The 16,164-nt window shown below is 36.5% G+C and overlaps 1 protein-coding gene across 6 annotated transcripts in view; it reads right to left on the minus strand.

Moving 5' to 3' along the window:
- Window positions 1-16,164, minus strand: part of DMD (dystrophin) — a 2,039,779-nt gene that overhangs the window by 795,563 nt on the left and 1,228,052 nt on the right. For all 6 annotated transcript variants that reach the window (XM_055339022.1, XM_055339018.1, XM_055339021.1 and 3 more), the window contains one exon: window positions 14,494-14,669. In XM_055339022.1, coding sequence (XP_055194997.1) covers window positions 14,494-14,669 — 176 coding nt within the window. The remainder of the gene's footprint in view (window positions 1-14,493; window positions 14,670-16,164) is intronic.

The following is a 16,164-nucleotide window of genomic DNA, read 5'->3' on the forward strand; positions in this document are numbered from 1 at the left end:
CCCCCTAGTGTCATTAATATTAACTCTTATAACTTCCAAATTTCTAGCTTGGGCAAACATATAGATAGTGATACCATTCACAGTAGATTTTGTGAAAGAACAGAACATATTTAGAATTGGATATAATGATTTTTGAGGTGGCTTCCAGACATGGAAGATGAAATGCCCCATTAGAGGCTAGATATGTATGTCTAATCTGGAGCCAATATTGAGCTGAATATTAAATTTAGAGTCCAAAATCAAGTGGAACAGACTATTTATCTGCATATTCCATGATCCATTCTTCCCTTCTTGTCCAGAACAGGAATCCAATGATTAGCTACCCAGCTCAGAGACTATGGTCATGAGAATCAATTCAGACTAATGAGATGTAAGGAAGAGTGTTATATGGGCTTTCTGTGCAGTCCCCTAAAAGGGTAAAGGCATACCCATTCTCTCTTCTTCCCAATCCTGCAGTCTGAAAAGCAGATGTGATAGCTGGAGAGCTAAAAGTCATCTTGGATCATGAGGATAAGGGTGTTATCAAGGATGGAAGATTTCGAGACAGAAGGAGTCTTGGTTTTTGACATCATAGAGTAATGATGCCAGTCTACCTTGTTGCAGATTACTTTTATACATGATAGATGGATACACTTCTGTCTTATTTCAAGCTTATTATTATTATTATTATTATTATTATTATTATTATTATTTTACCTCTTGGTTTGATTTCTAAATGATATAGGGACAGCTAACATCTGTGGCTATGGATAACAACCAGGGAAAGTATATAGGTTAAGAGGATAGGGTTGAGGAAAGGTCACTTAGAAACATCAGGATTAAGGGAAGATGAAAGGAGGAGTACAGTTAAGACATAAATTATGCAGAAAAGTAGAAATAAAATCAGATGAAATAAATGACATGGAGACAGCAAGGTGGGACAAATCACTAAGATGGAAAGTCAGTTAATGCCAGGTAGCCTACAGTGGTACTGAACTACAGGAGATCACTGATGGCCTTGGCAAAGATATCAGCAGAGTAGTGGTGAAGACCAAGAGCAAACAAAACAAAACAAGACAAAACAAAGAAACAAAACGAGATAAGTGGGGTACCTGGGTGGCTCAGTTGGTTATACATCTGCCTTTGGTTGAGGTCATGATCCCGGGGCCCTGGGATGAGCCCTGGATTAGGCTCCCTGCTCAGTGGGGAGTCTACTTCTTCCTCTTCCACTGCCTGCTGCTCTCTCTGCTTGTGCTCTCTCTAATAAATCTTTTTAAAAACCCAGATAAGATAAAAGAGAACATGTGAATTTAAGTATTAGTGACTATGAAGAGAATAATTCAAATGGGAATCATAACTAGGAAAGGGAAGTAAGAGACTTTCTCATCTTTGGCTGCCCAGAATCTGAATACCCTATACCTGTAGTGGTAATTCCAAGATCATTATGTAATCAAATACAGGAAGTTCAGTTTTCAAATCTGGAATGAGTGACAAAAGAACTCCAAGGTACTCTTTCCAATTCTTGCCAATGGCACTGGCATTCCTCACTTCCTATCTGCAGTGGTGGAATGGTCTCTGAGGGCATGTAGATCCAGGATGTGATCTGGACTATACAGTTCCTGAAATGGAGACTCTCCTCTGCCTTTTGTCCATCCTGGGGTTGGTGTTCTAGCCTTCTCTTTGGCAATGGGAGCAGGTCTTTATCCTTCTCATAAAGTTGGATTCGGCTGATATTAAGCAGAACTGGATTCTGTTTTTCACAGCTAAGAACTCTGTCAAGTACAGTAGAACACATTATGAAAGAAGTATTTTTAATTTACTTTCTAATCTGGGAGCTACAAATGTTTACTTGGTTAGGGATGGGAGGCCAGTAGAGAAAGGGTAAGGATATACTTATGCTAGTGTGCATTTGGGGGAGAGAGAATAATTAATGGGTCCAGGTTCCTATAAGAGATAAGACTTTCTTCTAAAAACAAGAAGGAAATAGTTGCACATTCACCATTATAATAGTGAAAAATTCTTAGATTAGCAGCTCACACGTGTATGGTGTTTTCCACTTTAGAGAGGGCTTTTAAAAACATATTTATCAGGGGATCCCTGGGTGGCTCAGTGGTTTAGTGCCTGCCTTTGGCCCAGGGCATGATCCTGGGGTCCTGGGATCGAGTCCCAGATCGGGCTCCCTACATGGAGCCTGCTTCTCCCTCTGCCTGTGTTTCTGCCTCTCTTTGTGTCTCTCATGAACAATTAATTAATGAATTAATCAATTAATTAATTAAAACCCCATATTTCTCATAGTAGAGAAATATATTTTAACTCATATTAACCAATGTGAAAAAGAGTTTATTGTGATAATTTTAGATTTATATTAATGGCCAAACTGATAACTGAGAATTAGTAAAACAGAAGAGCCTTGTTCAAAAAAAATATAATAATAGAGTCACACACATATGGAAGGCATGCTTTAATTATATTAAATCCAGGGAAGGAATCAAAGTGATCAACACATTTTTATCTCAGGACTTGAGTTTTTTTCCTTTGTGCAGAAAGGTAATCCACTGACACACAGATAGTGTGTTTGTTTTTAGCAGTATGAAGGTTTGCAATCTAACCAAAAGTACTATAGAAATGATTGCTTGTAGGAAGACCTGTCTCACAGGATAGGCTCCGATGGTAGACAATACAAGTTTCCTCGGCAACAAGGAAAACAAAAAACTCACAAATGCCCTTTGGCCTGTTTTAAGACATTGCTGGCTTCCGGGTGTAGCTGCTGTACAATTGGACAACAGACAAATGTTAGACAGCAATAACTTTAAAGGGAGAGGGAATTCACAGGCTCTCAAGCAAGGGAATTCTAGTCTCTTCACCTATGGTCTCACTAGGTATTGACCATTTGCATTTCACTGAACACCGTATCCATGTTATTTTTTATTTTTATTTTTTAAAGATTTTTTTATACATTTGAGAGAGAAAGAGAGACAGAGAGAGCACAAGCAGGGGGAGAGAGAGAGGGAGAGGGAGAAGCAGACTCCCCGCTGAGCAGGGAGCCTGGTGTGAGGCTTGATCAAGGAAGATTTTGTATCTCAAGCCTTTTTCTGAGGTAGGATAAAAGGGCCTTGCAAGGTTTCAAATAGTTAAGATTTGGAAGCACATAGGCCCTTTTGATAGCTGAGCTCAGGGTGAAATGAAGAGGTTGAGGCTGGCAGCAGGGTGATTCAAGTTTTATAGTATTTTAGATTGAGGATGATAAATGTCTGAGCAGAATAAAACTCATAAAGATGTGACAGATTTAAGATACTCAGTAGGTCAAAATAAAATGACTTGGTAATTGATTAGATGAGATGGTGGTGATGAAGGGAGGGCTCTAGGATGACCCCTTACCCACATTTCTTGCTTGGGGAACTGGCTGAATTGAATGCATTAGCTAGGATAGGAAATACAAGGGGGAAAACCCAGATAGAAAGAGAGATACAAATCAGACCTACAGACTTCAGCTTGGGATATGATAGGTTTGAGGAGCCTGTGGAACATCTAAAACAAGATGTTCAGAGAACATCTATTTGGATGTGTAAGTCTGAACATTGGGAGGAAGACAAAGCTGTTGAAGACACTGAACCTTTTTTTCCCCCAAAGGAAAGATGGTAGCAATTCCCAGTCAACTAACTCAGTGAGATTCCCTTCTTACTTCATTGACTTACTAGCTGATAAACAAAGCAGAATTCCCAGGGTACATATTAATAAGTGATACTGTGGAGAAGGAGTTCAGGTGGCAGGAAGCCACTGTGGCAGTTAAGTACTGTAACTAATGAACTGAGGTAATATATGTAATCTCCATGGTGCAGAGGCTACCTCCCTTTAACTATTATAAGTCAGAAGGATTGGTAAACAGAATGTTGGGAATTATATCTGGAGAATATATCAATTGTAACATACAGGAAACTAAGCTCAAAATTCCCATTCTATTGATTACAGACCAGAGATGTCCCCATGTCCCTATATATGTATGGGACACCCTGTAAAAGAAAGGATGTCTACAAGCATATTTAAAGCATTGATATAGGGGCACCTGGGTGGCTCAGATGATTAAGCATCTGCCTTGTTGCCTCTAATTCACTACTCAGTTGGTATGGGGTCTAAGCCTTCCTGAAGTAAGATCCAGTGACTGAAGTTCAGCATACGCTGTCTTATATAAAACAGTCCTACAATTCATCACCTATGACTTTCAGTCTTGGTTTCTTCAAAGTAGAGTAAGTTTTAGAGAGATCAGAAAGTATCTAAATGTAAAAATCTTCCTTATTTTTTGTGTTTTCTATTCTCTACTCCTAATAGTTTCCTCATCTATATCTAATTGAATATTTTTTCCTGATCATGTTTATCAAGTCTTTCAAAGCATTAAACTTTAGTTTTCACAGAAACCATAATTCTCTTTGCATTCCTATTTTATTAGTTTGTGTAATATTTCATTCAAGAAAAAATATAAAAACAAGAATAACTTGTATTACACCAGTTGGAAACAACACACAGTTGGCTCTTGGAAATGCTACTCTCAAGTGGTGGGAAGCAAGGTACATGGTTCCAATAAGGCTACTGAAAAAACTCTGAATAACCTTCAAAAACATATATAGGTTACTAATATCCAGCATTGAGTTTAGAATAAAAATTGGGCAGTTGGTTTTACATATAGAATGATAAGCTCAGGATAATAACATCTAAATGAAGATTTAAGAGACCTTCTCTATTCTAAAATGAATGTAGTCCTTCAACATAGCTACTTTTTTTTGTTGCACTAATTTTACTAATGCCACCTTTTCTCTCTGGCATGTCCATCCATTCATTCATTTGACTCCTGCCATCCTTCAAGGCTCATCACAGAGATCATTCCCCATTAGAAATTCTAACTCCTACCTCCCCAGACCCATAAGAATTCATAGGCCATGAATAAAGTAAAACTATGTGTGTATCTATAGAGAATGATATTGTCCATACCAGCCCATGCAACAGCATGTTTGGCTCCAGCTAGTCAGTTTCATTAGAGTTTGCCAAGTTGTAAAGAATAAAATATGACATAAAAAGATTAACTACAAAGCTAATTTTCATAGTCCTTTGATGAAGAATTATGAATGTCCTTGAAAGCTTTTCAAGAGTCATCAGATAACAGATGGGAAGAGACCAGATTTTCCATAGACACCTGTGGATAATAATATCTGTGTGATCCTCTTTGATCAATCTAAAAATAACTCTTTGATGATATGGATTGCAAAGTAAAATATCTTGTGCTTATAGATTGGATGAAAATAAAATACCCAGTCTCAAGACTAATTTCTTCTTATTTCACCTAGAATTTATTAGTTGTGATACAGTAAAACTGAGGTAAACACATGTACAAAGTATTAGAATCAATGAGCTTCTTTTTGACATATTAGCTATAGAAGTTAAAGTCATTTGTCTCTTATGAGTATTAAATTCAGAAAAATACCGAAAACACGAATTATTAACCCAACTACTTTAAGATTATAATTGATCTAGTCCAATTTCCAGAAGAAAAGATGATCCATTAAAATGTGTTAATTATTAAAAAAACATTTAAAAAATAGTTCTGCCTCTGTACATCTATTTTTAACCTATGTAGCAGGCCAAGTGTAGAGATTTATAATCCTAGTGTAATTTGGTGTTTTCTTGTTTTGTTTTTTCTTTTTCGTTTCTTTTTAAAAATTTTATTTATTTATTGGACAGACAGAAAGCATTAGCAGGGGGGAGGAGCAAGGAGACAGAGAGAAGGAGGTTCCCTGCTGTGATGTAGGGGCTTCATCCCAGGCCCCCGGGATCATGACCTCAGTCAAAAGTAGATGCTTAACTGACTGAGCCACCCATGTGCCCCATCATAGTGTAATTTGAATGTGAATTTAAAAAATCTTAGAATTTAAACTGAGAACATGTTTTCTGGTTATCAAAATGGACTAGAGTTTCTGCTAAGTACTGTGGGCTCTAGAGATGATAATAAAATATTGCCTTGCCCGCATGAAGCTTTCAATCTTGCCAAGGAAGATAAAATACATGTGGGTTTGATACCTGATAGATACATAAAATGTAATGTGTTATAAAAAGGAGCAAGAAGAACTTAAGAGAAAAATGGCCTCTGCTTGAGAAAAGGAAGTAGTACTCACTGAGAAAGACCACTTCTGTTGGGTAGGACTTCGAGAGAAAATTATGAGAGGCAATTCAATCTGGAAAAGTAAATGGTTTTGGCAAAAGCTGAAGGGCAGAAAACTTCAGGTCATTTTATGCTTGGGACACAAGCTGAAATAATGAGTATGATGGATAACATGTCTGGAAAGATAGGTCAGGACAGGTTCTATGTCCTATCCCCTTGCTACAAAGCATGGCCAGCTAAGGGAAAGGGCTTGCCAAATGAAACGCTGATGGGCAGAAACTGGAAGTATATCCAGAGAATACCAAAGGTCAAAGCTACTAAGATCAGTAATGCAAAATTGCATCTAGAGGAGGGATGCTAGAGTCTGACTTTTAGCGTTTATATCCTGGTTAAAATAATTGCTAGTTATGTGATCTTGGGCAAAAACTTGAGCAGACTGTGCCCCAACTGCCCTTCTGTAAACATGAATATAAGAATAGAGTTGTTAATGAAGAGTATATGGGCTATGTAAAGCACTGGGAACTGCACCTGACAATATTTTTAAAAAGGATTTTATTTATTTATTCATGACACACACACACACACACACACACAGAGGCAGAGACATAAGCAGAGAGAGAAGCAGGCTCCATGCAGGGAGCCTGATGTGGGACTCAATCCTGAGACCCCAGGATCACGCCCTGGGCTGAAGGCAGACACTCAACAGCTGAGCCACCCAGGCATCCCACACACCTGACAATATTAAGTGCTGTCACCACCACTACCATTATATGAACATCTATATGAAGTATTATAAGGCTAATGTCAATGGGAAAACAGTTGATATAAATGACTGAGGTGGGACAGGTATGGCAAACTGAAGAGTAAGCTTGCTTGCCCAATCATTTCTCAAACTTGAACGTTCAGATCAAACACCTAGGAGTCTTGTTAAAATGCTGACGATGATTTATTAGATCCTGCATTTCTCAGCAACTCCCAGGTAATGTCTGTTCTAGTCCAGAGACCACACTTTGAGGAGCAAGTCTGAAACACCTCTTACTCAGATGCAGCTGGATTATGCCTTGAAAGAACGTGGGGATGAGGGCATAGCAGCCAGATCTAAGTTTTCAAAAGGAGAGAGGAGTCTCTCTTTTATTTTTTTTAGAGAATATGAAGCCTCAGGTGTGTCTGGTTGGTTCAGTCGGGTAAGTCATAATCCCAGAGTCCCAGGATTGAGCCCTGCATTGGGTTCCTTGCTCAGCAGAGAGCCTGCTCTCCCTCTAACCCTCCCCTTTCTCATGCTCTCACTCTCTCAAAGAAATAAATAAAATCTTTTTTTAAAAGTAAAGAAAATATGAAGCCTCTTGATGTTTAAATGCTGGCAATTATTCCAAAAATAATGCCTATGTAAAAATATGGAATAATTTCCAAGCTGGATTCCACCTGGGCACTCAGTCTGCAAACTTTGGCTGGCAGAACAGGGAGCCACGGTCAAGGGTGTTGGTGAGAAACCAGGGAAGTTCAAGTGCATAGCAAGTAGACTGGAGTTAGGGCTGACAAGATCCTGGGGGCAGAGTGGGAATGTGTGAGAAGGCTTTCAGCGCTGGTTTAACATAGTAGATATGCAGGGTCCATTGAAAAGATACCATGCACTATAAAGAGATTTCTAAGTCATATTAAAATTTTTGGTTTTCATTTTGTAGGAAATAGGGTACTACTCTACAGAAGGCTATTTTGGTTAGGGGAGCCTGAATTAGGAGACAAAATTAAAGAAGACTTAAGAGAAAACAGTTGTCTCACAAAGAGTGAATAGAGTATATGAATTGCTAATGGAGATTTTCAAGAAGAGGTCCTACTAGGCCTACTTTAATGAATTAGATAAGGCTCATTTCTAATTAACAGCATCCATTTGCATGCAAACAATGAACTAAGGTCTTTAAAAAACAATTTCTTCCCTTAAGTACATTTAGGAATGCTTCCCATTAGCTTATTTACACCATTAATTTGCTTGGCAAACTAGCATAGATTATATCCAGGTAAACTTTGGTTCAAAAAATCAGAAGTAGAAGCATTGAAATGAATAAGAAGTTAAAAATTTTACATGAGTCTTGCACAATAAGAGGTTTTAAAGAGACCTCGCCTGACTTTGAACTTTGATGTATAACTGAAACAGATTTTTGTGTTCTTAGTTAAGGAGCATGAAAACATTTTCCTTTAGGACTGCTTGCAGAAAGGTGCCAGTATTCCTTTCAGAAAGGGTTGCTGTCCACATTTTGGTTGCCATATACCATTTCCCACTAAAAGAAATCAGAGGTCCTTGGAGAAACAGTTGACTCCACACCTGGGGCAGGGAAAGTACAAGGTGAGCATGGGGCATTTATGCCAGAGGCTTGAACAAGCTCCCACTGGTCAAATTTAATAAAGGTGAGAATATCAACAAGAAGAAAAACTATAATTTATTGTAACATATTGAGTAAGTAAGAATTCATAAATCCAATCTGATATCAAGGAGAAAGGTGACATCTCTTTTTAAACAGAAGAAATCAGCTTGTAGGATCATGTCAGAATTCAGGCAATGTCACCATTTTGCATCTCGTGTAGTGAGCAAGGGAAGGATCATCAAAAGATATTAAAACCATTAGATGACTTACTAATTTCAAAAAAATGATACATTACAACTCAAGATCTGATGGCCACCACCTAAACCAAGTGACCAGACGTAGCATGGGACTACCTCATATGGTGACCTCCTGATGTGATCCGAAGCACACACCATCTTTTATGAAGTATTCTTGCCAAAAATATTTGACTTGCATCTTTTCAAGTCTCAACATCCAGTTTACCAACAATACAGATAATAGAGAACAAGTTAAATGACATAATGAAGGGAAAAATTAGATAAACCCAGAAAGGCGAGATTTTTTCTTGAGGACATTGTACCAGAGTCTGTCAAATGTCAGTATCAGTAAAAAGAAAACTAAAGTGGAAGAGCTATTTTACACTAAAAGAGACTGAAGAGGGACACCTGGGTGGCTAAGTCGGTTGAGCGTCCAACTCTTGGTTTTGGCTCAGATCACGATCTCAGGGTTGTGAGATGGAGCCCTAAATTGGGTTCCACACTAGGCGTGTAGTCTGCTTGGGATTTTCTCTCTCCCTTTGCCCCTCTCTCTGCCTGTGCTCTGTCTCTCTCTAAAATAAATAAATAAAAATATTTATAAATAAATAAGACTGATGAAACCTAATAACTGAAGGAAATCATAATTTGCCATTTAGGTGTAAGAATTATTTTGAGCAGAAGGCAACTGAGAAATAGCAGACATAGGAAAAACTCTCTACCCAGTGTATTTCTGCCTTAAGGCAGGGCATATGCTTCCCCTTGTGAAGGTACCCTCCCTCGCCTTTTCTAGACCAGGAAGAGCAAATCACTTTTTATCACTGGAGACAGAAGCATCAACTTGAATCTACTTATTACTGAAATATCCTTGTCTTCCATTAGTTTCCCCATATATTTGCCTTCCTGCAACCTATCACCCCTAGAAGCCCAAACCCCTTTCCTTTGTCTTTTTACCTCCCTACAATTTAATCACTTTGTTAAAATGATATTTAAGCTCTTAGGTCTATGACTTCTTTGGGATTTTCACTTCTTTCATATGAAGCCTCTCGTACCACATTAAAACATTAACACCAAATAAAATTTGTATGCTTCTTCTCCTATTAATGTGTCTTTTGTCAATTTAACTGGCAGTCTCCAGATACTAATGCTAAGAGGGTAGAGGAAGAAGGTTTTTTCCCCCTCTCCTAACAAAACCAAATGCAATACATAAAACATGGTGGGACATTGGCATGAAAAATTCAAAGAACAATATGAAAGACATTTTTGAGTCATTCAGTCAATTTGAACATGGGCAGGATATTAAATAATAATTTGGTATTACTTTTAATTTTCTTGAGCATGGTAAACAAACATGGCTATATATGGCATGCTGTTATTCTAAGGAAATGCATGGTGAAGTATTTAGGTGCGCAGCATAAGGATGTTTCTAACTTATGCAAATGCTAAAACAACAAAAAAATGTGTGTGTGTGTGTGTGTGTGTTATTCCCTGTATTAAATAAAGGCACATATGGGGGAAGTAGGGAGAGGGAGGATAAAGAAAACAAAAATGGCAAAAATTAGCTTTGAATCTAGGGGTTTAGGAGAATGGATATTCTTTATGCTACCCTTTTCAACTTTTTTATATATTTGTAATTTTTTATTAAAGTGTTGGGAAAGGAAAAAATTCAAGCAGTATATTCAATCAGGTGACTTTTAAATTAGAATTCTTATTTATATATATATATATATATATATATATATATGTTAGTACAATAATTGCCTTATCTCTACAATGGTAGAAACAACACCATATTTGCCTAAAGGGAAAAAAGAGATCAAATCTTTTTTTAAATTTTTATTTATTTATGATAGTCACAGAGAGAAAGAGAGAGAGAGAGAGAGAGAGAGAGAGAGAGAGAGAGAGACAGGCAGATGGAGAAGCAGGCTCCATGCACCGGGAGCCCGACATGGGATTCGATCCCGGGTCTCCAGGATCGCGCCCTGGGCCAAAGACAGGCTTTAAACCGCTGCACCACCCAGGGATCCCAAAAGAGATCAAATCTTGAGATCATTTTTTATTGCTATGGATTATGATTCAAGTTTCCTCAATTTAGGGATTCTACTTCCCATCACCTTGCTGTCCTCTTCCATTTAATCTTTTATCAATTGATATTATTCTATCAACTGATATTATTCTAAGTAAAATAGCATCCCTTATGTTGTCAGCTATTCATTGCCCAAAGGCGTGCCTACCCACATTCCCTTGACTGGTACATCTCCTGGAATACTCCAGAAAAAAAGGAGTGTATGATGTTAGTGATGACATCATCAACAGGACTGAGATCATAGTACATGATAATGAGATCTGGGCAGATAAACAGCTGGCTAGAAATAGATATTAAGATCCTTTTTTTTTTTTACTATGGCATGGAGCCCTCTGGCAATCTGGTGAAGCCCGGGACTCCTCTCAGAATCAGGTTTTTAAGTCCAGAATATAAAATACCCAGAACTTTCAATATAATTGCAATTGTATTGAAATATAGATATAAAACTACTAGAAAAAAATGTTCATGATATAGCAATACATGTGCTTATTTATTGTTAACACGTTAATACGATCTTGTGGAAGATCTGATAACTAGTAGTTTTGAAGAGTGAGAACAATGAACAATACTTTGAGATGTCTGTAACACTATTGAAATATAAAAATACCTGTGATTTCACAGGTACTGCTAGTATTACTCTGGCTTGTTGCCTTTATTCAAAGTGGAAGAAAACACTCAATTTCTACGAGAGGTTGGTAAAAACAAAGAGGTAATTTTTTCCCTATCCAAGTTCATGGAACTCCTTGAATTCTGCCATTGGACCTGTGCTTACAAATCTTTGTCCATAGGCTTGTTTTGTTTTAACCTATGACTTCCTTTATGGTTGATAAATTTTCATTTGCATCTTCTTCATTTACAAAGACCACTTTGGTGGCTAAGCCATCATTAAACTCAATACACTGTCATGCTTAAACCTATAGATGTTATCTAGTTCCTCTGCTACGTAATTGAGGCAACAGTGAATTTTCTACCTTAAATTGTATATCTAATTGACTGCATTTTATACTTCATTTGCTTCCAACATAAACTAACCTTAATGGATGTCCACTGCTATTTGAATTTGTTCTGGGAATTTTCTGCTCATATTTCTGATATCTTACATTTTCAAAGAGAAGGGTTTAAAATAATGTAACTTTAAGGCTCCAGACAGTTTTTACAGACTTTCTTTTTTGCTTAAATTGTGTACTTTCTTTCATATGTGTACATGGACTAAAAACATGAAATATTTACAACAGCTGCATTTAAAACCCATTGCAAGCTGAGAATACTGATGTCAACTTGAATAGTCATCTTATTTTTCACCTGTGCATTAAATAACTTCTATTTCCCACTGACTTCTCCTTGGGTTGCAGTAAAAGCATGCCATTGATTAATAATAGTTTCATGATTACAGCTCTCCCACAATTGTTAGGTTAACATATTCTTTATAATTTTTTTACCTTTATTTGCTACTGGATGCTTGGAAATAGATGTTAGTGTATTGGTAGAAAATGTACTTCTATTTTATTACTTTTTTTACATTTCATAAAATTTAAATGATACAAAAATCCTAAGGAAGTATGCCACAAACCTGATCTCAGTGGAAATTTAAATATGCTAACATTTATTTTTAAAATGTAGCATGAAGTAGACAACTTTAAAAGCTAAGTTAAAAAAAAAACCTCAAGGAAGCTGATCTTGACTTTTTTAAGCATAAAAGTGCAATATTTAATGTAGGTCAAAATGTTTAAATGGGAGAAATATTTCCACATTACAGCCAAACCCTTAGCTGTAATTAACCTACAATTTGTGTAATATTTCACCACAGTGTCAGCATATACCACTTTCTTAACAACTTAGAAGGATCTAAAATTTTAGAGCTTATTTGGCATAATGCCCTATCTTTATAAGTTCTGATTTTTATTTAGAAGTCAGTAACAGATCAATTTTTCACCTGAATTTTTAAAAACTTGTTATCAGAGAAAATACTAACATGTTGTATTTAAACATTACATAGGGATCCCTGGGTGGCGCAGCGGTTTGGCGCCTGCCTTTGGCCCAGGGCGCGATCCTGGTGACCCGGGATTGAATCCCACGTCGGGCTCCCGGTGCATGGGGCCTGCTTCTCCCTCTGCCTATGTCTCTGCCTCTCTCTCTCTCTCTCTCTCTCTCTCTCATCATAAAAAAATAAACATTACATAAGTAGGATATTTAAAAATGAGGAATAATACTTTATATATAATAAAGAAAAAGATAATCTTCCAACTCATTTAATCTACTTTTTGAATTCAAGTTATTAATTTTGAGAGCATGACATTCAATGTTCCTTAATCTTCTCATTTGTTAACATCTTATTTTAGATTGGATTGACTTTAGTTCAGAAATGATTTTATGCAGGTTTAAACCTGCTCATAGAATAAACATATCAGTTATTTAAGTGATGGTATAGTTGGTGTTTAATGGAAAAATTTCAACGTGGGAAAAAAAGTATATGATTTTCCCGAGGAAGCAGTTACACCACAAATTTTAGATCTTTATTTTATGTCATCTATATAAAAATTACAATATTTTCTAAGCCAGGGTCTAAAATAACAATGTTTTTAGATGATGCTATTATTTTTAAACTTTATCAAGATTTCTCTCTGTGTGTATATGTGTGTGTGTGTGTGTGTGTGTGTGTGTGTGTAGGTCAACTAATGCATCCCTTTTGTAGAGGAATATGAATTCTATCTACGTTTTGAATAATGCAACGGGAGTAAAGGCGCCAAGAGGAGGTGGGTAAAGACAATGGACCTAATTCTGAAACCTTTCTAATACATCCTCACCAAAGACATTCATCAATGAGTTGTCTTAGCTTTCTGAATATTAAAATCCACCTATTATGTAGATGATAGGTATGAAGCAAGAGCTTGGCAATAAAAGAGAGTTTTCATTGTTCAAAACAATAGTCTCATTTGGTAAGTAAAGGCCAAGTCCTCCCTTATGAAACAGGCAACATTAGCATCAACAACTGGAAGCATAATACAAAATTCCATTTATAAAAATATCTATGCCTTCCGAGTGTGGCAGCATATATTTGGCTTTCTGTGCTTTCAGGATCTTCCAAGAGAAAGTTAAAAGACAACTGAATTCAATGATAACTTTTCTGGGTTTTTTTTCCCCTTTATTTTTTAATGTTTAATTCCCCCCACCCCTTTAGATTTGACCATTGTCAGCCCAAGTCCCTCTTCAAGCATATACTGATAAATGTAGTGGAATTAAAAAGTTAATAGTACCATCCTGGTTTTTAGCATCATAGTCACATTTTGTAGCTGTTAAAAAAAATCTAGCCAAATAGCAGTCATTCCTATAAAATAGTCATTTATAATTTCCTTTGGTCATCTTCTTTAAAATAAATGAGACCCAGCTTGTTAAAACTGGAATATACTGAAGATACTCATCTTTGAACAATCTCGTGATATAATTAAAAGAAACTTGAAAGTTTAAAATAGCAGCAAAAGCACTGTCTATTGCACTAGCAACAGCTACATGTTTCAGTACATGAGAAACAGAAAACAAATTCATTATTGCTACTGATGAACAGTTGAGGAGCTCCTAAATCTTGGTGCCTTTCACCCTGGTTACAATCTTTCACAGAGTCTTTTTTAGAGGACAGCTTAAATAGCTCTGCTAAAATTTTAGAATTCCTATTTTTAACTGTCATCCTACCTCTTTTTTCTTTCTGCCAGCTGTTTGCAGACCTCCTGCCACCGCAGATTCAGGCTTCCCAGTTTTTCTTGGAGAATACCAGCATCTGTTTTTGAGGACTGTTGAATTATTTCTTCCCCAGTTGCATTCAATACCCTGACAACAGTTTGCCGCTGTCCAATGCCATCCTGGAGTTCCTGTAAGATACCAAAAAGGCAAAACAAAAATGAAGCCCTACGTCCTTTTATTTGAGAAAAGATTTAACAATGTGCTACCACATGCGGTTTCTACCGGGAGAGAAAAGAAATAAAAACGCTCCATGTGAAAGTTTCTCTATGAAACTGACATGTCTCTATCCAAAGGCTACAAGACAGAAAGACACCTTTTATGTGTCAGTAAAAAAGCACCCTCTCAGTTCAGCTCCAGTCTTTCTATTTGTAAGGCTTGTCAGCTAGACGATGTTATAATGTCCTACAAATCAATTAGTTGGAAACCTTCTCAAGAGCAAATTCGATTTCTTGTCCCCACAAGGATGTTCCATGTTTAATAGTCTATGAAGTGTTGTAAAATTTCAACATGAAAAAAGTATTTGGATTTCTTAATGACATACGATAGGAGAGGTGAAAAAGAACAAACACAGTTTAGTCAAAGTATTAAAAAAAAAAAACCTCTAGAGATATTTAAACAAAAAATTCATTGCTATATTACAAGGAAATTTATTCCAAATTTGTTTCCATCAAGGTATTTTGCATTATAAAACTACAAAAAACTGAAAATTAATTGCTTTCAGGGGCAGCCTATCAAAAAATCCCTAAGGTACAGTGATAAATTTAAAAACAATCTATAGCCACCAGAACAGTTTTATGAGTCACATGGTGTCAAAATTAAATATCTTCTACTTTCTATCCAGGATGAAATTCTAAGAGTATCAGAAAAGGGGTGTCATTAAAAAAGAAATTAGTACAACCAAATATACGTAGAAACAAAAATGCTTTTACCATAACATAATGCTTTAAAAAAAAAAGATGATCCAGAATGTTTTAGGCAATTAAAATAATCCAGTACTAAATCTGAAGGTTAGAAAATGAAATAATCTGAAAATTTGCGATCCCTACCATGTTTAAATCAAAAGGACTCACAAATCCTATGTACCAATAGGATGCAGTATGCAGAACACTTTTCTGATAGATGTGATTCTCATAATCTAATATTCTTTTATTTCCCTATCTTTTGAGCCAATACCAAGGACATAGTAAACCCTAGTTCATACTTGCCAAATAAATGAATGGATGCATGTCTTCTGAGACTGGGTCAAATCTCTCTAAGATTCTTATTGCACATAAAGAAATTTTTTCTACTACTTTTGTGTAATAGTATTTTGAATACTAGAATTTCTGATAGTATAACTCTAATAGTTAAAAGACTCAATTAATCAGAAAAAAATGATAACAAGGCCATTGTTCCAGAGACACAGTGCCCAAACGATTATAAAACTATTCAGCTATTCAAATGTTCATAAGCTTTCCTCACCATACTCCCTTAAATATAAATGAGATATGCTCTCGCAACCATGTGATATTTCCTTGCAACTAGTTGATTTTGCACCATTAGTTGAATTTCACTCTTTACCATCCATTCACAGCAGTGTTGCGCATGGCACTCACTGTTACTTGCTTAGTAACAGGTACGCTC

This window comes from Nyctereutes procyonoides, unplaced genomic scaffold (assembly GCF_905146905.1).
Source record: "Nyctereutes procyonoides isolate TBG_1078 unplaced genomic scaffold, NYPRO_anot_genome, whole genome shotgun sequence".
Classification (NCBI taxonomy): domain Eukaryota; kingdom Metazoa; phylum Chordata; class Mammalia; order Carnivora; family Canidae; genus Nyctereutes; species Nyctereutes procyonoides.